This window comes from Cryptotermes secundus, unplaced genomic scaffold (assembly GCF_002891405.2).
Source record: "Cryptotermes secundus unplaced genomic scaffold, Csec_1.0 scaffold2069, whole genome shotgun sequence".
Taxonomy (NCBI): Eukaryota; Metazoa; Arthropoda; class Insecta; order Blattodea; family Kalotermitidae; genus Cryptotermes; species Cryptotermes secundus.
The window spans coordinates 312,361-334,215 of NW_019734999.1; the positions used below are offsets into that span (position 1 = coordinate 312,361).

At 38.4% G+C, this 21,855-nt stretch overlaps 1 protein-coding gene across 3 annotated transcripts; it reads left to right on the plus strand.

Moving 5' to 3' along the window:
- Positions 1 to 43: 43 nt before the first annotated feature.
- LOC111869207 (sodium/potassium-transporting ATPase subunit beta-1-interacting protein) lies at positions 44 to 20,592 on the plus strand. Of its 3 annotated transcripts, none has more exons than XM_023860517.1 (7): positions 44 to 448; positions 5,116 to 5,253; positions 5,412 to 5,492; positions 6,566 to 6,772; positions 7,944 to 8,004; positions 17,769 to 18,045; positions 18,428 to 20,592. In XM_023860517.1, the coding sequence occupies exons 1-7, from the start codon at positions 395 to 397 to the stop codon at positions 18,969 to 18,971; spliced, it is 1,362 nt and encodes a 453-aa protein (XP_023716285.1). In that variant the 5' UTR covers positions 44 to 394; the 3' UTR covers positions 18,972 to 20,592. The 3 variants fall into 3 exon arrangements, with proteins under 3 accessions (XP_023716285.1, XP_023716287.1, XP_023716286.1); XM_023860519.1 differs by lacking the exon at positions 18,428 to 20,592 and adding an exon at positions 11,122 to 11,179 and having other exon boundaries at positions 17,769 to 17,861; XM_023860518.1 differs by lacking the exons at positions 17,769 to 18,045; positions 18,428 to 20,592 and adding an exon at positions 11,122 to 15,494.
- Positions 20,593 to 21,855: the final 1,263 nt, after the last annotated feature.

Consider the following 21,855-nt stretch of genomic DNA (forward strand, 5'->3'; position numbering starts at 1 on the left):
TCTGTATCGCAAGTTAGCCACGATTCCAGCAATAAATGGAGACATTCCAGATTAAAGACTCAAAAGCTGCTATTATAAATGTGATATGAAATATTTTATGTGAATATTACAAAGTTATTTTGCTTTATTATTAAGCCAGCTTTGGTTTTTTAATATCTGGCGGTGCATATTTTGCAAGTAAATATATGACTTATGTTGGCGACAGTGATTCCGAATTTCGTGTGAGAACAAGTGTATGTTATTGTTGTGAATGCGGTGTCAAGTGTTAGGTGCCGTGTAAGGATGTGTGCCTTGTTTTAATTGTGGTTTGGCATTAGTCCATGGAAGTACGCAATGTATGACTGAAAGGTGATATTTTGAAGAAGTGCGGGATCGGAAGTGGGGGCCAAATGACATGGGAATTTGTACGCGGCGACATTTTCTGTTGACAATATGCATATTGCAGCTAGTGAGTTTTTTATATATTTATTTTGAAATGCTGTGCAGAAGGTCAGGATACTGTAGAGAATCATGAAGACCACTTGCGAGGAGTTGCATGTTTTTGATAGTGGTATGCCTAAGGCTTAGGTATTAAACTATTGTATATAAGCCCACTTTGTCCTTTGGCGTATCTTCATCCCTCATGTTTTGGTAAGATAGTGTTGTAAAAGTAAAAGTGCAGAATACAACTTGGCCCCGCAGAATTAGCTCTCACCAGAAAGGGGCCTATAAGATGAGAAACAACCCAAAATCTTGGCATGTTGAGAGATATAAAGAATATTTGTGCTTTTTTTCGTTTTTGCAGCCACTTTGCAGAAGGTGAACGCATTTTAGTTAGGCATATGAAGTCAGCTTGATCAGAGAAAGGTCATTTCTAGAGTTTTAACCCTTTAAATTAAGTTGAGGCTTTTCGTGGCTTTCTCTAGACTCTCCAGGCAAATGCTGAAGTAGCACCTTAAAATTATTTAATGACTGTTCCCTTCTGCAACCTTTCAAATTAATTATTTGCTATATTCAGTCTCTTGACACTGTATAATCAGAGTTGCTGATGTTAAATAGTCTGTAAATAAATAAATAATATTAGTCTTCATAAACAACATTTTGTTTGAATGTATATTTTCATTTCCTGCACCTAAAAAATGCCAGTAAAATTGTAAACAGGTGTACTTATTCCCGCCCCCAAATCACACCAAACATGTGCCTATTTTCTGATACTGTATTTAAGCATCCTGTTGCACCAATATATCACTTATTTCATACAATATATATTTTTGTCATTAATGTAACAAAAGATTACAGTCACTTTAATTCGTCATTCATTACATGTGTTGTATATCCATTGTCCGGTGTCTGTCGCTATGCTAAACTGTTTTATTGTACTGCATGTCAGTTGCATGTGGCTAGTTATCAGTACTCCTTAATTAAAATTAAAAATGAATTTTAAAATAGGTGAATAATATTAAATTTAATTAAAAAGAAGTTAATTCCAATCTTCTTATGTGACCTCACAGCAATTTCGGCAGCATGGGTGTGTTCATATTTCGTGTAGTTCATGGGTGTTGGTGTGAATGTTGATTTCTCTTATATATGCCCGTTTGGCTGCAGATCCAGCACCCAGCTTGTGTAATTGTGTTGTTGTTTGCCTGGTGTGTGCATGCAGCTAGTGTCAGTGTTCATGATGGAAATATTGTATGAAATAATTGGCCTGTTTTCTGGTTTGTCCATATAAAAGGTAAAGGTAGAGCTATACTGGCATGCCAGTCACGGTAGCCGAGCGGTCTAAGGCATGCACTGTCTTCGCTCGCTCGGAAGCCAGGATCGTGGGTTCGAATCCCACTCAGGGCATGGATGTTTGTGTGCGTTGTTCTGTGTTTGTCTACAGGTATAGGCCTTGCGACGAACTGATCACTCGCCCAAGGAGTCCTACCATATGTGTAAGGTCTAGAAAAACCAAAGTGAATGGAGTTCATGGAGGTGGGCCTAGGCCCACTGGGGCTGTAGTGCCAAGGAAAAAAAATGAGCTATACTGGCATATGGAGAACGTTGGTCATTTTATATAGTGGGTGTGAGCTATACTAGCATATGAAAAACATTGGTCATTATATGTACAGTGTATGAGCTATACTGGCATATGAAAAACATTGGTCATTATATGTACAGTGCATTTGCTTGAACAACATCTACAGGTGGCCCCAGACCAGCCCTAGACCCTATCTAACCCTCCTGTCTGATTGGTAGTAGAGACACTTTCTCCAGGAGTAACGTGTCCTGGGCATGGAGCAAACCATTCACCTTCATCTAGTGCCAGGGTTAAAGCATGGAGGTATACCTCTTCTCCCCCCATATATCTTCAAAGAGGTGGTGTTTAACCAAGTACATGGACAGCTTTCTTTAGCTCTACTTCTGTACTTTTTCTATCAAGAAATTCCCTACTTTTTATGGAACCTGAAGGTTCATTAGACATGTTCTCAATATTACAGGTAGGTGCTGTAATTCCGTAAAGATTGCTGTTTTCTGGGATGTGACACCATGTAGTTGAGTACTTGTTTATCGCCATTTTGGAAGAACCTACCGCCCCCATCATCAGAACAGGAAAGGAAGCCAGACAGGAACAAGGGGTGGACAATGTCTGAACCAGTAGACTTGGCATAAAATAATTGTGATCCTCAGGCCCTAGTAAGAGCCACACTTGTAGAAAGGAAGAAGCATATCCTGAAGATGGAGGCAGGTTCCTCGAAAATGTTGACAAGTATCTACCAGACTGCATGGTGTCACATTGTATGAGCCAGTAATCATCGTAGTCACAGGTGTGGGGGTTTCAAATCTTACGATTCCATACAGAGCTGAGTTACAAACTTCTCTATGGTATAAGTAAAGACAAACCTTAAATGTATGCACTCCATGTAGCACTGGTTGTTTAACCATGTCATGGGAGAATTCACACTGCCAGCTAATTTCAAGGTTAATCACTTGTGTTTCCCACAGCTGTATAAATGTTGTAGAACAGGGGTGAACAGAAGTTGGCCTCTCGTCCTGGCAACACTTTCAGATTTGCCCATGGCAGTGTAATAAGATTACAACAGAAGAATACTATATTTTTGTCTGTAATACATTTTATTTTGACAGAAGCCCACAACTTCTACCACACCACACAGTGTTGCCTCCCAGAAGATATTACTACTCATGATGTAATCAGCCATAAGATTATAATAATGTTAAAAATAGAACATTTCTGTTATATTGGCATTATACCCCTTTTTAACTCATATTAACTCTCTGAAACCTGAAATTTATGTAAGTAATATTTAAAATTTCAGTCCCTACCTCACAGGAAACATATTCCTTCTCAAATGCAAAGACTAATTTGGTTGATGTGTTTAGGGAGATAATCGCCATTTATTCTGATAATTATGTGAAACACACAAATCCACTGTGTGGGCAAAATGCAGAGTTTTTTTATATAATCACAGGTAGAACCTTGTGCTTTAAAGGGTTAATTATGTGTAATCAGCTTTCTCTGTGTAAAAAGGATAAACTTTGTAGTTTAATTTGATGCAGATGTGTGGCCTCTAAATCTCTGAGTCAAAATAATGTTCACCCCTGTTAAAAAGCTATGTGTTTGTTACCTGTTATTATGTGTCTCATTGTTCATGTGTATACTGTACCTGATGGTCGTGCCGTCTGCTACTCTGAGTTCATGTTCCCAAGATTAGTAGCAAGTCAACGTTTATATTAAGCATCATTTTCTTCCTATTTTTGTCCATGGTGCTGCCTATCTGATCTTCTACAAGAAAATTATTTGGGACACTTTTGTGAAAACAGTAACGAAACTTTGGATTCCATTAAAGGCAGAGAATTTCTTGACCAGATGAGGAACTGTTAGGTTCTCAAGGAGATGCCACAGAATTAGTTTACAGAAGTATTAATGTGAGAATCCAAATATTAATGGAAAAGAGAATTCATGAAGAATACTTTCTTCTTGGATGTGTCACCATGTAGTTCAGTAGACTGTTTCAGAGGAACATACTTCCTCCATCTTCAGGGTGTAAGAGGAGTTGAGAAGATGGAGACTGCAGGTTCCCCCAAAACACTGGTAACATTCCACTGAAATAAATGGCTTCACATCATCAGTGCCATGAAAACAAACAAATCTTGTAGGAGTATTCATTATTAACTTTCCTACTGCCAAGCCTTAAAGCTACCACATTTTATCACAAAAACCTGCCATTAGACACATCTTGAGCTAGTTCAGTCCATTTCACATTATCTTCACTACTTCTTTTACATGTATTCTTTTTAATATTATCCTCCCCTTTATGTGTAAGACTGTAGTAATATTAAAAACAGTAATCGTTAATCAGTTGTATCTAACACACAATACTGAAAACATTTTTCTGTTTTTCCACTTTTCTGTCTAACGTTTAGGATATACAAGACATGGAGAAAGAGAGTTCTGCCCCAAATTCACTAGCTCATGCTTCCAGCCTACACAGGGCAACAGGTTAAGTCTCAACCTCTTCTATCTTCCCACAGCCTTTCCGTTTTGATTTCTTGCCAGCAAGAAAATTGGCTTATATATCCTTTTCGTACTACGTGTACTTTTATTGATCAACCTGGAGTATTCAGGACAGAAGAATCGTATTTTAAGTACTTTTCTTTTTATTGTTAATATTTGATATATCTGGGGACACACGGTAGCATAGTTGGTTGAGGCACTGTGCTACAAGCTGGAAGGTCATGGGTTCCAGTCCCAATAAGGTGGATTTTTTCAATTTACTTAATCCTTCCAGCCGCACTATGGCCATGGGGTCGACTCAGCCTCTAACAGAAATGAGTACCAAGAATCTTCTTGGGGGCTAACGGGCAGCCACCACTTTAGGCTGACAACCTCAACGCCATCTGTGAGCCGACTGTCTAGAGAAAATGTGGGAGCCTCGAGATCCTACAACCCTATGGGCCTTCACGACCTGTTACAGTGATAGCTTTTTTATTTGATATATCAGCCTCCTTTCATCAATTTTTATTTTTCTTCAAAAATTCAGTAAAGGGGGCAGACATCTGGCTTTCCTCCTCTACCACTGGTGCCCATGCATGCGTGTAAACAATGAAGTCCACAGTTTATGTTCCCTGTTGCAGGTCTCAACAGTGGAGCGTCAAGTTTTTGATTTCCTGGGCTATATGTGGGCCCCCATCCTCGCCAACTTCTTCCACATAATATTTGTCATATTTGGCTTCTTCGGCACATTTCAGTATCGTCCCAAGTATATAATTACGGTATGTAGTATTATTTTGTTTTCTTTACAGGCCATTATCTTGACTTAGTACAGTTGGTATTACTAAATGAGAATGAAGTGGGCATGACATATAGCACATGCCACAAAATGTTGTTCACTGATACAGTTTTGGTTATAAGTGTTGTGTTTTGATTGCAGTATACAGTTTGGGGTATCTTGTGGCTGGGATGGAATGTCTTTGTGATATGCTTCTACCTGAGTGTTGGTGCACTGGACAGAGTAAGTCACATTATTACACTGTATTTTATCACAATTTGGATTGCATGGGCAGAACTGCATGTTTTGTTTCATGACAGTCAGTAAATTTTGTGTATAATGAACCTCTCCGTAACAGAAATCTCCATGGCATCTCAGTTCTTGAGTGTCAGCAATGTTCCTTGATGAGAATTGTAGTTAACCCCATCATGAAGATGGCAGTTGAAAAATTTTTCAAAATTGTCTGTAATGTGATGCTGCATAGTGCGGTAGATACGTATTAATATTCCGGAAAATGTCCTGCTCTCCTCTTACTGTGACATGAAATGAACGAAGGATGAATAAATAAACCATAAATCAACTCTAAAAGGTTTTGACGATGCCATATCGCGCTCAGGATTACTAAGTTTCTGTCTGTTGTGTTCTTTTAGAATATCAGATGATAGACAAAGTCCAGGAACTCGGTAAAAAAAAAGTTAAGTGTCCCTGTGTTTAATTAATTAAGCATTACACCATGAAGACATATAGGGGAGTAGAGATATAACTCCAAGCATTCTTAAACTTAGAACTAGACGGCCACTTTACCCCCACTGATTGAGCCCCCCAGTAACTACTGGTTAGCAGACTGGGTGGGCTCCAAAGGCAGTCTGGATGATACTTAGTAGAGAAAAATCTCTTGCCTCCACCAAGAATCAAGCCCCAGCCCATAGCTTGTTACTTATACCGACTTCAGAAGCTTCAGTAATCCTGGGTGAAACAAACTATATTATTAAAAAAAATTCAGATAAAGAAATGTTTACTTTAAAGGGTAAGATACAGAGAAATTATAATTTTTTATGTTAACAGGAGCAGGAGATGATCCCCTCCTCTTCCAAAAATGAAACTGCTGGTACCTAACCAGTTGTATAAGTTGCTGATATATTTTCTCTGAAGTGCTGTAATGCATAATTATTCACTTTAATGCTAGTGGGGAAGAAATTTTCTGTGAAAGACCTTGTGTGTTGCAGCCCTCTGGTAATGCCCAGCACACTTCTGCCCTTAGGCCTGCACTGAGTTGGTTAATGTTTGCTAATGCAGATGTTGTTGTCTCTCGTTAGGACAGTGATGTGCTCAACCTTGGCACTGGCAGCGTGAGCTGGTGGGAAGTCAATGGAGCGGGTTGCAAGCCAACATATCCCACAAACCTTACATCAGAGGTAGACCCGGATCCTTCTCGGCCACTTAGGCCTGAACGTGTGACAGGCTGCTTTCTGGATTACCAGTACGTTGAAGTACTCCATGCAGCCCTTCAGTGTGTCTTGGCAGTAAGTTGGGTGCTTGATACATCATTTTGGGGGAAAAACGAATATTCTGGTGGGAAAACCTCATAGGAAGAGATCTAAGATAGATAGAAAGATATTATTAGAATGGATCTTGGAGAAATATGGTATTAACATCTGCTTGCTTCAACTTCCTTAGGTTAGGATCATATGCTGAGCTTCTTTGAGTGAGATTTGAAGTTTGTGGGGCAGTGGGTGAGACACCATGTACTTCAGTAGAGAGGTAGTAACATTTTGAGGAAACTGTTGCCTACATCTTCTACCCTGGAATAGCCAGTTTTTTTTTTTTAATTTTGTAGCGAGACAAATATTTTGGTCTCCAAAAGAAGTGGAGCCTTTTTTTTTCCCCCCTCAGTTGATCACAGCAGGAAATGGAGGACACATGTCACATGGTTGCTCGAATGTGTTGTGGGTCCCCACAGTCGAGGCTTTGAGAGAGGTGAGACAGGCCCATCTACAGAAACTGACATGGCTAAAGTTCAGTAAGATGTGTTGGAGTATGATGTGGTGTAATTTGCAGAGAAGGCGTCTGTCCCTGTCTTCAAGGTAGAGGAGCTTTACTCTTCTGCCCAGATGATAAAGGCTGAAACATAGTGATGGAATGAGTAGCATGTCTGTTTCTTATTCATAAGGCCCTGGACTCAAACCTTGGCCTGGAGACTGGCTATACTGACCAAGGGGTTTTCATAGAGTTCCTTGCTCCCTTCTGACAAATGCCATTGTAGTGTGTAGGATCCTACATATATAGGTCATGACCACTTCCTTCTATGTCCTTTAAAATTTATTATTCACTAATCATACTGCCATTCGGTGGTATGTACTCTAAGCTACTGACAGCATCGTTAAATATATTATTATGACTCTGCAGCCCTTTGTTGGGTNAAACTCATGGCATGCAGACATCCAAGCCATGAGTGGAATTCGAACCCATGATCCTAGCATTCAAGCGAGCAAAGGCAGTTCATACCTTAGACTGCGTGGCCTCTGTGATCAGTGTTAAGTAGATTATAAATAAATAAAATTGAAGCTGGGGACAGCAGTTTTTTTATGTTGGTACCTGTGTACCAAAATACATGGTGTTGTTTCCAAGATGTTAATCTTTGTAGTCACTGCTATGATAATGTCATATCTCAAAATGTGTTGTGTTCTTCACCAGGTTCTGGGTAGTGTGGTTGGCATCTCAGTAAGCCATGTGTTCCTGGAAGAAGATGACAGCTGTAAGTACATTTTACAGTCACATATCCTGTTGAACAAATGTGTCGTACAACTTTGTTATGTACAAAATGAAAATATTTCTTCTGCATGCATGGCATCACACACTTTAGACTGCATGCGGCTTTATAAGAATGATATGGGCCAACATCTTTCGTATAACGATCTCTCTCCTCAAGTACGGTAAACTTGACAGTATGAATTTCAGGTCTCATTGTGTTGGAACTCCCATTACTGTGATTTTATGCAGGAGCTGTTGCCAAAGCCCTAAATAAAGAGGTCGCTATTATCTGTTAGGAGTTATTTTTCGTGTACTAGATTTGGTAATACTTATGACTTGTGTTCGAATTTTGGCTGGGGTGCCAACTATCCTGACTAATGTTTTACATAGTTTTCCTCAGGCTCTCCATGCGAGTGCTGGGTTTGTACCATGAAACAGGATATGGCTATTTCCTTCTGGGTTCCTTGCACTTCATGTTAATTAATCATCGTACCATCTGACACTATATAGTTCGAGCTTCTGACATCGTCATTAAATAAACCGTGAATAAATACATTGCTGGTTGGTTGGCCATTTTAGCCGAGGGCGAAAATGAAATATGGCTGTTTGTAACTTGCAGCAAATTCATCCTAATTTTATTTGAATGTGCCATTAATTCTTTTTCAAGGGCAAGGTTTGTCTTAGTGTAACAAGGCTGATCAGTGAAAGAAGAGAAATTTTTGTTGATGTGAATGTGAATTGTAGTACATGATTAAGACATATTCTGATATCTCACCTAATTGGGGTAGAAAGTTGGATGAAGACTCTATACTGTATTTATTTCAGTTGATTTCATTGGTGGATTTGACCCACAGATGGTGTGGTAAGTTGTGCAGTCTATTACCTCTGTTGTTGTCGTCATTTATATGGCATCTCATTGTGATGTGTTTATTCTGACATGTTCATTTACTGAATGCAAACACTTATTGTTTATAAAGGTGTTACGATGAGACTCTTATATATTTTGTAAGACATTACATAAGACTCCCAAAAGTGATGAAGTGCATTAAGTTCAGTAGTTCACTGTTAGACTTTGCTTATGCTTGCTGGTTTATCTTCTGTGGTGATGACTTCTTTGCATTACTCTATGCCACTTTGACTAGATTCTGTATCTTTGACTTGATTGGGCATTGATAAGTCTCTGAAGCTGAAATTCATCCGAATAACGCTTGAAAATTTGGTTTATACCCCATGGAGAAACACACTGTATCTCATCTCATTTCGAGGTTTTCACAGCACCGACTGTAAAAAGTATTGAGCTCTAAAATATGATGCCATATAGTGTGACAGAAGTTCACCAACATTTCAGAGGAACTTTCTGACTCCATCTTCAGGATCGAAGAGTAAGCCAAGCATGGAACCAACAGATCATCTCACATCTTACTGGTTGCAGTCTTGGCTTGGTCTTTGACCCAGAAGGCAAAGGTAGTATGTTCCTCTAAGACGCCAGTGAACTTCCGCTGGACCACACAATGTTCACATCCCACAAGATGGTACTCTTCCCACTCTTTCCCTTTCATAGACACCAACTGGTTTATGATGGACAGGAGAGTAAATCTACGTTTGTCCTGAGAATCAAACATAATACATAAATACAATGTGTGCACAAAGTGAAGAATTTTTTTTGGGTGTTAAAGCAGATGGGACATATAGTAGCCACTGGGATTTAAGTTAACTCAGTTGCCCTGGAAATTTTTATTTCCACTCCTCTTCATGTTGGAATTGTGAAAAGGTGTTTAGCCCATATGTTCCAGCTGATATTTCTGAACTAAAGTCTAAAACATTGATCTCTAACACATTTACTGCTGTGTGCCCATACCGGGAGTTTTAGCTGCTGAGCAGCCGTCTTGCCACAGAAACTGAATTTTGAACTTAGTTATGTTCCAAACAGAAATGGAAGAGCTTAAGTTGAAAAACAGTTAATAATTGCTGTACATTACTATTCTGTTGAATTTCACGAAGCTACACTGAAAGTTCATTTGCATTTGAGTGACATCTGTAGGGAAAAAATGGTATTTACATACACACTGGAAACAGCACATCACTTGATGTATTCATGCTGGCACATGATAACATTCACTGCTTCCGGCAGTGGATGTCTCAAAATTAAGTAAACGTTTCTAGATATCGTTATCAGAATTACTTTATGAATCTTGTCAAAGTGAACAAGTAGATCGCAATTTCCGGATGAAGGTTACTATTATTTTTTCATAGTGGCTGTTATTTTTATCTTTTTGTGAATGTATGTACCTTTGGGATTCTCTGCTCATTGCTTGAATTGTGTTTCTTGCTGCTCTGTACTTAATCATGTGATTTGTCTCATAGGTAATGTTGGTAATACCAAGTTTTTAGGTTGGGGTTCTCAAATTTATGCGTATGATTTCTTTTATCTGCAGGACTTTTGAGGTTCTTCTTCTTTATCTTGTACCTTGTTACTTTGAAACAAAACTTCAAGAATGTTACGTTGTGTCATACATACATTTATACCCTTGGTATTCATCCTTACAAAGAATGTGTTAGTGTTTATTGTGGCCAGTAACATTGTTTCAGTTGGTTTTGTTCTTTATTTTTCAAAATATCTGTGAAATTGTCCCAAAATAATACTGGCATCCATAATGTTATCAGTAGCTTTTGTGTATACATATCCACACTAGAAACATGAAGTTATTGCATGAATTTTATGGTCACTTTACAATTTCTGTAATAGGAAACTTCCATAATCCAGAAATCCAAAAAACAAGAACAGTGAGATAATAATCTGTTCTAAAAAAAAAGCACATTTTTGTATATTTTTAATGCAAAGTACTGGAAAATGAAGTTATCCTCTGTTAATTATGATAGCTGTGAGTTAGTTCAGCTGGCAGTCCTGGTACAGCTCGATTTAAAATTGTTTATTCTCAAACGATAAAAATGCAAGGATATCATTGCGCGGTGTCATCTGAAGTCTGAAATAGGACCCAGTGAATTCCTAATGAAGGCGTAACATTTTTGAAAATTTGTTCTAAGGTTACAGTTGTTCTGCATAATAATTCCTCTACCTATTCTGCTTTCTCTCTTTATTTTTACATTTATTTCTTTGCAGTTGATTTTCTGGATGGTTTTGAGGCGAAAAGCCCCCAGCACCTGGCCTTGCGGCCCATGTACGTACGCAGCTACACACCCGTTCCCTCTCAGCATGCAAAACAACATTACCCCTCTCCCTCAAAACTCACCCAGTCACCTAGCGGTAAAATTAAGACGACACCATTACAGCTGAGAGGCACCGATAGAATACGTCTCTATAACTCTGATTCTTTTGTGAATATGTGGGACTGCAGTTGTACAGAGCGACATCTTGCCATGTCCCACAATCAGCCACTAGCCATGCAACCTCGTCCTAAGTCCCTTTACACTCCGACACACAATTCAGAGTATGTTTGAACACAGATCTCATATGGCTTTGAAGTGAGTTCTGCTTTTCATTCTACAGGATATTACATTTCTTTTTATATGGATATTTTATTTTCATTGTCATTTGTGTGAACATTTATCCCCCATCACTTCTTATTTGTAGCCCTTGAATTGGCAAAACATTTAAATAATATTGAAATTTGGGCACTTCCTCTAAGAAAAATCATCACATCTATATGAAATTTGAGGCGTTCACACAGTGAACATGTAGATTACTCTCTTCTGGGATGTGATGCTGTGTAGTCTGGTAGAAAGATACCAACTCTTCATCCTTGAAGATAAAGACAGCATTTTCCTCCAAAATGGTAGTGTCTTTCTAACAGTATACACCACTGCATCCCAGAAGACTGTCATTGTCACATCTCCATTAAAGTTTGTCATTTGATAATGTTCGGGAAAGTAATCCCTGTTTGTCATGAGATCAAAAACAGAGACAGTCTTTGGACAAATGCCAAGCCCTTTAACATTATAGATTGTAAACTAGCAAAAGGACTTCCTGGATCCAAAAAAAGTTCCATATCTAAGACCCAGCCAGTAAGAATTTGGACATGTTAGGAAAACCAATAAATGGAAGGATATATGAACAATAGTCATATCAGTTAACAAAAGTTGTGCATTGTTAAAGAGATTTGCGAGTATTGCTATATAGAGTTTACGGATGCAATTCGAACCCTCGTTCCCTTCTGATCGCTTTATTATTAATGAAAAAGCATTTCTCCGTGGATGCGGTTCCTTCACAGTTGTAGATGGCATATGCTTACAAGAAATTTACTCATACTCAAATTAACAGTGCGTACAGTATTTGAGTGTTACTCATTCTTGAAAGTTTAAACTGCTAGTCTCGTATATTATGATAACTGGCAAAGAAATAAACTGTATCTTGGGCGAGGAATTAGTACTTATTAACCATAAATCCTTCCATTAATTTTGCCCAGTACTTATCCACAAACCTTTACATCACTGCATGTCACAGATAAAAGACTATCAGACATGTAAAACTTGTTGCTTACATTTAGGCAAAGGATAAATTCATGTTGCATGGTTATGAAACATTCTGTACAGTTAATTATCTATTTTAATTTATTCATATAGGATAAACTAAGGCTCCTTTTCCAAATTTTATGGCAGCCACAGTTTTTAATATCTTGGCAATTGTTCACTTTTGTAAAGAAATTCATAATTTTGTACAAACTTATTTAATGTGCTATCGATACGTGAATGTATTTTTTATATCCATTAAGGAGAGTGGTTATAGATATTCTGCACTATTTATATTTACAGTTTTTTCAGAAGGTTTTTTCCCTCAATAAAATAAGACACTTAAATCAGAAATTTTATAAAAATAGTTCATTTTTTCATAATCCTCCTTTGTAAGTGTGTATTAAATTTAATTTTTCAGATTGAATTTTGTTATGCTTTTGTGTATTATATTTGATATATGGCAGACCCCCAAGTCACAGAAGTGATGTGTTCTTGAAAATATGTCCGCATAGTGGAATTCCATTATCTTCCCCTCATTCCCATGTTATAGAAATGTGTTCTTACAGAAATTTTTGTGTTCACAATTGAAGTAAAACACTTCTGTACCCCTCAGGATACTGGTATATTCCAAAAAAAAATTTTATTGTTACCATCAGCCATTTCTCTGTGTCACCAGAGTTCATGTGTGTATGAAATTTTAATTTCTTAACCATAAATCCATTTTGTAAGAATATAGTTTTCCCTGAATTTGTTGTTATTTTGCATTGGCTGTATAAAAAATTTTAAAATATATCCTAAATTTCCATAAGGGCGAAATTCAGTGACCCGGACATCCATTAACCCATTTGGCATGTGGAGCACATTGTTCTCCGGGCTCTCTTCAGGGCACCAAAGCCAAAAGACAGAGTAGAAAGCGCAGTGGCCTTCAGAACATGAACATGTCAGCAAAGTTTCCGTTGCTGATAATATTGGAGTGAACACCATATATTGTGAGAGTCCCGCTCATGCCGTGTATATGCTCATTATATATATATATATATATAAATCTAAACCTGGTGCCATGAATTTACTGCCATATGTGTCATCATTTTCCCCCCCTCCAATACGTGCCTTCCGATTTTCTGTTTTAAGACAAATAACTGTGTGTTTATTTCAACTGTGTCACATGAGACTAAACAAGCTTTGCATGCGAGAATATGTTGACGGTTTATCATAACATTTATTTTTATATTTATACTGTTTAATACAAAGGCTGAATATATTTTTTTAAGCTGTGATAACCCTTTCACACCCCAAGTTATTTTCATTATCTTCTGTTTCACTTTCTCTTTACAGTTTTATTCTCCTCCTCTTTGTTTCTGATCTCCTAGTTCCTCTTTCTTCTAATCTTCTTTTTCATCTCCTTTTCTCCAACTCCTCCTTTCCATCCTCTTTCATCTCACCCTCTCTTATGTCAAGTGATTTCTATTCTACTGCTACCTTTCCCTTCTTTATTTTTCACTTCTCTGCTCTCTTCTCTCCCTGTTCTTAACCTCCCCCTAATCCACCATTGTCTCCTCTCCCCCTACCTCTCCTGTGTACTGAAGGTGTGTGAGGGTGTTAAGATTGGGAAGTTCCAGGGTATGAACATTGTTTTGCCAAATTTTGTTTACTTTATACACATTCAGTTTTTATGGTCACATGCCTAAGAGTGTATGTATATATTTGATTTTATTATTTTAGGTTTTTTACTCTTGCTGCAAGGTCTTATTTATATGTGAGGTATTTCTGTCTGTTCATAATATTTTAAACTGAAATATGATCCCCTTGGCAGAGTTGTTTGGGGAAGCGTTCGTATTACTTGTTAACACATTCACCATCATGCTCATATACTTGGATTTTACCTGCTGGGTCAGCCATTTTGTTCTCTCTTAACTACATTTGAAATAAAAGTTACCAAACTGGTTGGTGTAGTGGTAATATTCTTGACTTGTATGTGAGAGATGCTTGTTTTGAATCTCTGACAGGACGTCAGTTATCCTGACTCGAGGTTTTCGTGAAATTTCCTCAGCTTCTTTGGGTAAATTACCAGATAGTACCTTGATTAGGCCACAACCAGTTCCTTCCAAATCGTTTTGAACTCGTCATTCTGTCCTACCATTTGAAGCTGTATAGTCTAGCTGCTGACAGCATCGTAAAATAACACATGAAACTGAAAGAGAACAACCGCATAAAATAATCGATATCTTTAGACTCTCTTGAGCTTTGATGAGCATTTTAGAGCCATCTGTGGGACAGAATTACATTACACTTACAGTCAAGTCTGCCCATTGGTTGACAGAATTGGCAGTGGCACACGGTGTCAGCTCATCAGGTGACAAGATTGACAGTGAATGTGTTAAATACAAAGAAAGTAACCATGTAAGCATAAAAGTTTTCAATGGACGGCCCCAGAGGCAGATGCCTTACTATATTCATAATGTAGAGCGTGTTACTAAGTAAGTAGTCATTTTAATTGCCTGAATATAAGGTTGCATGCTGTATAGCAACTCGCAAGGTTTGAGGCCCTCACGGCAATGACCATAAAGATCACCGTCTTCTCAGATGTGACGCTGTGTAGCCTGCTAGACTGTAAATTCATGCTCTGATCTATGAGCAGTTACACTGTGACCAAAATGAGTGCTTTATTTTGCTACACACATATATCTGGTAGGTGCCAACATTTTAGAACAGCCTGCTGCCTTTGTCTTCCATATGAGAGGTGATATATTCTGAAGATGGAGAAGCAGGGTCTTCCAAAATATTGGTACATATCTACCAGACTACACAGTGCTACGTCTGAAAAGACTTGATTCTGATATTCACTGATGCAAGACTCTCAATCTCACTCTTGTGTCTGATTTGTAACACGTGCCTTACTGTAATAAATGTGTTTTCAAAATGTGCGTGGCTGTAACGTCGTAATATCTCCTGTAGAAGTAACATATCCTACATTTGAGTTATGTAATGCTTTGTAACTTATTAATAAATATGTATGAAGCTTTCTGCCTGTCTTTTTAATTAATCTTTCTCCTTCATTTTGTTTCCATCCTTCTCCTGGTTTGTGGTAGTTATGTTGCACAGTAAAGCATGAAGTTGAAACACTTGCATCGTAGTGGATGGTTCGTGTTACTATAGAGTGTATTGGGTTTTATTCATAGAGCATCAAATTTAAAACTGTACATGCACTTCCATTTTGATTTCAAGATTACGGTGTTCTAGGATGACACTGTATACTCTGGTACATAGACACAGATGGAGACAGCATGTACCTCCAAAACGCAGGTACCTACCAAACTGCATGGCGTCACGTCCCAGAAGACAGTTATCTTGATAACATCATGAGAAACTCATGTCTTTCAATTTGATTGTTTATTAATTGTTTTAAATTAGTGTTCAAGCATTTGTTTGGGGGAGATTGGAAAAACATGAAAACCGTAGGCCAAGACAATGAACATCCATGACTCCAAGATACTAAATTGTACATGAAGTACACAAAATGGTTCCTTGATGTCAAGGATCTTTATATCTCTGATTCAGTTTTGTATTGAGATGTCTGAGATCACTAGAAGAAGCCAGGGAATGGTCAACATGTGTTATAAACAAAATTGCTACGATGCCAATTTAGGAATTTCTTCTTGCATGTACCGTTACTGATAGCGGTAGTGAACACCCTAAGGCACTGTAAATGGCTTCATTGAAAGAGCAAAGGAGTACTCCAGAACTGAGTAGATGGGGTCTAAACACATCGCCACACATTTCCAACTCTGCAAGAAACTATTTTTTTTATTGCTAGTGGGGTGGGACTAAGTCCCTTGTACTGTGGCCACTTCTGGCCTATTGTACCAGCCCCAGATGATAGGAGAGGGTGATCGTGGAGCAATTGGTGGACTGAAGATTGGCAGGGGAAACCGAAGTACTCAGAAGAAAACCTGCCCCAGTGCCACTTTGTCCACCACAAATCTCACTTGACCAGACCCGGGATCGAACCCAGGCCGCCACAGTGGGAAGCCAGCGACTTAATATGGGATTCAAATTTGGAGGGTCGTGGGTACTGGTATTCTGCTCATTCTCAAAGTTTTTAATCTTTAGTAGAGGTAAAAAGAGTTCTGCTAACAGAAAAATTAGAATAAAAAGAAAGGACATATCCCTGTAACAGGCCATGGAGGCCCGTAGGGTTGTGAGATGTCGAGGCTCCCACATTTTCTGTAGACAGTCGGATCACAGGTGACGGTAAGGTTGTCAGCCTTATGCACCAGCCACCCTTTACCCCCCAGGAAGATCCCTTGTACTCATTTCTGTTAAAGGCTGAGTCGACCCCAGGGTCATACTGTGCGACTGGAAGGGTTAGGTCAATTTAAAAAAAAATCCTCATCGGGACTCGAACCTGCTACCTTCTGGCTTGTAGCATAGTGCCTCAACCAACTATGCTATCACATATTTTAATGAGGATCAAACTCACAGTGCTGCTCTGAGACCAGGTCTCCAGAGGCCAGCAAGAGGGACAGAACAGCAAAAGATGCATTTGGACAAAATGTGTACTCCAAATCTCAAATATGTATGTATGTAGCTTCGAGAAACCTGAATGATAGTGTGGACACATCAGTAGGGCTTGGTGAGTATCAGAGATGTAGAAATTACATCATTATGTCTCTCTGTCCAAGTGTCTGCCTCACCAGATGTGTTTGACCTTCTAACATTTATCATAGATTTTCACGAATCCTGGTATGAACATAATTACTTTGAATGATATTACATTTCATTTTTTAATACCCTACCACTTTTAAAATCAACATGGAACCTCTCTGCTGCTACTTAGTGTAGAATCTGTAAGTTTGTGTGAAAACAGACCTTCAAAAAATGAGCAAATACCTGTTATGTTTTCATTTTAAACAGTATGGTGGCCATACATCTATATTCAGCTCTCAGTTTAATAGCGAGTTTAATGGCAAAACATCAGGTTTTTCATTTAAAAGTTTATCATTTGTTCAAAATACAAAACTGTAAATGTTGTGTGTGATAACCTTAAATCTGTATTTGCTGAAATGATGCATAGAAAATTGTCACTAAATTATACAGTTCTGTAATTTATAATAAATTAATTCAAATTTAAGGAACTGAAAAGAATTTATTTATTCCAGAAGGTTTTGTTGTCACATTATTCGTAGCATTTCGGAATGAGATGTGTGAACCTGTGACCTTCCTCTTTAAATACAGCCCTTGTTTAAACACATGAATTTCATTTGATTATGAATATATACATGTTCTTTGTCCGTGTAGCGCAAGCTAACAAGTATGGGACCAAACGAAATGGGACCGGTGGAGCCCGGACATCTCTATACTCCATAGAATTTAGTCCCCACCGTGATACTGGCCGAGGACTGGGCGATGATAGTATGATGGAGTTCGAGGATGACATTGAAACACATGTCCCTGCTCCCCAGTTGTCACCTCGTCCTATGACACCTCGCCGTGTCAAGAGAAGAAGTGTGATATCTCGCGGATCTACTGGTCGCAGTTCTCTGCCAAACTGCCACGACAAGCGCTCCAGTGTAAGGTATGTTTCTGCAGTGGGTTGCGTTCTGTCCATGTTCTAAGCATACCCTCTTCCATTTGCTGTATTTTTCATGTAATTTGAATTTTTATTACTTCATTACTGTTTGGTGTAGGAGGTGCATAAATGGTATCTTTTCCCAAGCCCTATAATACAATATCTAAGGGGGTTAAGTCAGGTGATCACGATGGCCAAGGGAGTGTACTTGCCCTCTTATATTTAATTCTATCTTTCTTTTCTCTCCTCTCTTCTTTCCTTGTTTATTCTAGCTGTCTTTCTGTATTTCTTCCATTCTTTCTTTCCTGTTTCTTCTTTCTCCTTCATCCCCTTCGTCTCTTTTGTTCAGCGTGTGAAGCTCTACTGACAGTCGGTATTGTGTCTGCAGGTACAGTAACAATGTAAGATCATCACTGCGAGCATCAAGTCGTCGGTCAAAGCTGCAGCATCAGAATCCAGTTACTCGCCTCATAGAACAGCAGCAGCAACAGAAGTCACTCGCTGATTCTTCCACATCAAATGACTCAACACGTCTCAATATTTTTGAACCTTCTTCTTCTTCGCAAGCAGATCTTTTGTCTAATTCGAGCACCCCACATTGGAAGAAGGCCTCGGGACACACTAATCCCCTCTACCAGCAAAGCTCTGTGCAGTCTCTAGATGACGATGACATCTACAATAATCGGCCATCATCAGCGAGGTCTAGCTATTCAAACTATCATGGCACCAGGCCCATCAGCTGTTATGTTGGACCAGGAGGTACACCTGCGTACTACATGGCGGGACAGGCAACAGCTCAAGTCCCTGTGACTAACACACATAGACGCAGTAACCACTCTATTGCAAAAACAAGGCCCACTTCTGGATTCCTGAACAGTGGTCCTCCAGCTTATCAGGTACAGGGCGTTGTTGATTCAGAAACTGTTATCTGATTGACACATTGTCATGTTGTGGATGATGTATTTGGTCGAGCGCTGTTTATCAAAGAACTTCACACAAGGCTGGTGTATGTTCTTGTGGTTTCCTGAATTCAAGGCAATGTCACGAGGCTGCTACACGTTGATGCATACTGTTTTCACCTGCTTGAAGTACAAGATGGAAGCGTACACAGTAAAACATCATTAATTTCTCAGGACATTATTAAAACTATAAACCTTTCATTGTTCATAATGTGACAACAGCTGTCTGAGTTGTGTCTCAGGCATTAGAACACAGTGGAACCCCCATTTAACCCTTCAGTACTGCAGGACATTTAATTCCTACTCACTCCTGAGGATGGACGATATTTAAAATTGAAACTGCAGCATTTCATTTAAACTGTAATAAATTGGGGAAAACTATATTTTTATTTCTCTAATTTTCATGTTCAGAAACGTGTGTAGAATCGATGTATTGATCCACACTGCTTTAAAATTATTTTTGACATATTCAGCACATAAAAATTATGAATGGTATTATCATATTGCCTTAGAAATGGAGTTTAGTGTAATAGTCATGAAATCACTCCTCTCAGAGTCCTATGTCACATGCATCACACCAGTACACAGTGTCCTCATTTCTGTACTTCTGATAAAAGTTTTTCAGAGAATTAATTTGTAATACAAATACCACAGGAAGAAGAAAGTGAGACAATGTGTATACAAAACGATAGCCTACCATTTCCTCTCTTACTTAGTACCAAAACAATTGCTTTATATGAATAACAACAGTTCAGCATAAGAGCTCACCCATACTGCTGCACTTGACATGCTCTGTACATCGAAAGATGTTTAAGGTTGAGGTACCTCTGTGTAAGGTTTTCTCATTAGTGTTCATTTTTGTTGGTCCCGAGTCAATGAACTTGATGTTAAATTGCCTCTGTATAAGATTTCCCTCAGTTTAGTATTCAAGTCCACTGCCCTGAAAGGAAATGATAAATAGGGTTTTCACTGTAAAGGCTTGAGTATGTAATCAGGCTAACACAAAGCACAGCCTAAGTGTACTAATGTTAAAATTACTGCACTGATGTACTCAGAACTGCTGGGTAATGACTATCGTATTGATTTCTGTAAAGATAACTGTCATAAGTTATCAAAGGTCTACAAATTAACCATTTAGTGTCACAAAATAAGTGTGTGGTAACTGTTAATTATTGAATCTGTGGTACATTCATCTGTTGTGCCTGTCTTGAAAGGCCTACATACTACACATGTTGTACTTCCATATTTTCGGTCTCTATTTAGGACTAAATTTGTTAATGGAAACTAAATACTACCGAAAGCAATACAATATTAATATATGTAATAATAAACTTGGTACTATTATGTGTGTATATGTATGTTCTGATTGTTAACTGTTGGAAATGTATTATCACAAGAGTACAATTACCAGCGACAATACACGTCACCCTCTGCTGTATTATTTGTAAATGTTAACACATCACAAAAGAGAGTTCTTTGAATTAATGAGGTTTTGCTCTATCCTCACTGTTAGAGTTACTGCAGTTGTAAACTACCACCACTGTGTTCCATAATAAAGCACAAAACTCACAAGATAGCAGCAGTGTTTAACTGAGCAGCTGTGTATTGTATGGAAGGTTTACAGAAATGCACAAGTTGTCTTAAATTGTTCATGTTGGTTGCCCAGCAACTGGCCAGTTGATGCAGCAAGTTTGAATGCATTTGAATGTCCCTATTTCATTCATAAGTACAACTTATAAAATGTCTGCTGGATTATCAGGTCAAGACATTGATGTCCGCTGGATTTGAGCCTCTGTAGGCCCCAGAGCCAGTCTTGATACTGTGGAGAACAAAAAAAAAAAACCTCTTGCACTTGCTGGGAATTGAACCATGATTCCTCAGTAAGCCAGCCAGTATTGTCACTATTCCAGCCGAAATATCTGAGCTCTGTAATTTCTCACCCTACTTAAAAGTAACTAAATAACTATATGACCTTTTATTTCCAAATAAAAGTGAAGATCCAGATATTTCTTCACATGAGCATGATTGTCTAAACGTGCAGTAACGGTGCTGTTATATTTCTCTGTTAAAATCCATGAAATAATTTTTTAAGGTTGGCCAGGCAAAATATCCCATGTCCAATAAATGGACAGAGATAAAAAAGAGGGAAACAAACTGTTCATGTTTTGCAATATTTTGTTGGAAATTATTTCATCTAAGAAATAATGTCATCACCAAAGAACAGATTGTCATTTATCAGGCCATATATTCTGGTTTGTGACACCGTTATCACTGGTATCCTTGATACTTCAACTTGTTGGTTGCTGTTAACATGAGCAGTTTTTAACAAGACACTTAAAGGAAACACTGTGGGATGTCATGTGATATTTTAATTAAGTATTTTCATAGCGATTGTTTCACGAGAGCTGTGAATTTAATATTGGAACACATCACATATTTAAGATTTGAGGCTTTCACGGCGGTGACTATGAAGAAAGCAGTCTTCTGGGATTTGGCACCGTGTATATGTGGTGTTAACCGACGTTTCGGAGGAACGTATCGCCTCCATCTTCAGGGTAGAAGAAAAAATATAAGAAATCTGCAAGCGAAGAGACCGTGAGAACCGGTAAAAGCAGACTGNCTTGCAGATTTCTTATATTTTTTCTTCTACCCTGAAGATGGAGGCGATACGTTCCTCCGAAACGTCGGTTAACACCACATATACACGGTGCCAAATCCCAGAAGACTGCTTTCTTCAGATCTCATATTGTATTTTGGTTTTTGAAACTTGGATAATCTTAAGATATAAGGTTTTCTTGGAGATGAAAATTCATATATTGTATTCTGGGTTATGACAGTAGTACGACATTTCTGTCAG

What these genes read in the sequence shown, in the direction of transcription:
- LOC111869207 (XM_023860517.1), top strand. Translation starts at nt 395, where the DNA reads ATGGGAATTTGTACGCGGCGACATTTTCTGTTGACAATATGCATATTG. An exon ending in GTGTTGGTGCACTGGACAGA is followed by an intron (nt 5,493 to 6,565) that starts GTAAGTCACATT and finishes GTCTCTCGTTAG; the next exon opens with GACAGTGATGTGCTCAACCT. An exon ending in GACAAGCGCTCCAGTGTAAG is followed by an intron (nt 18,046 to 18,427) that starts GTATGTTTCTGC and finishes TTGTGTCTGCAG; the next exon opens with GTACAGTAACAATGTAAGAT.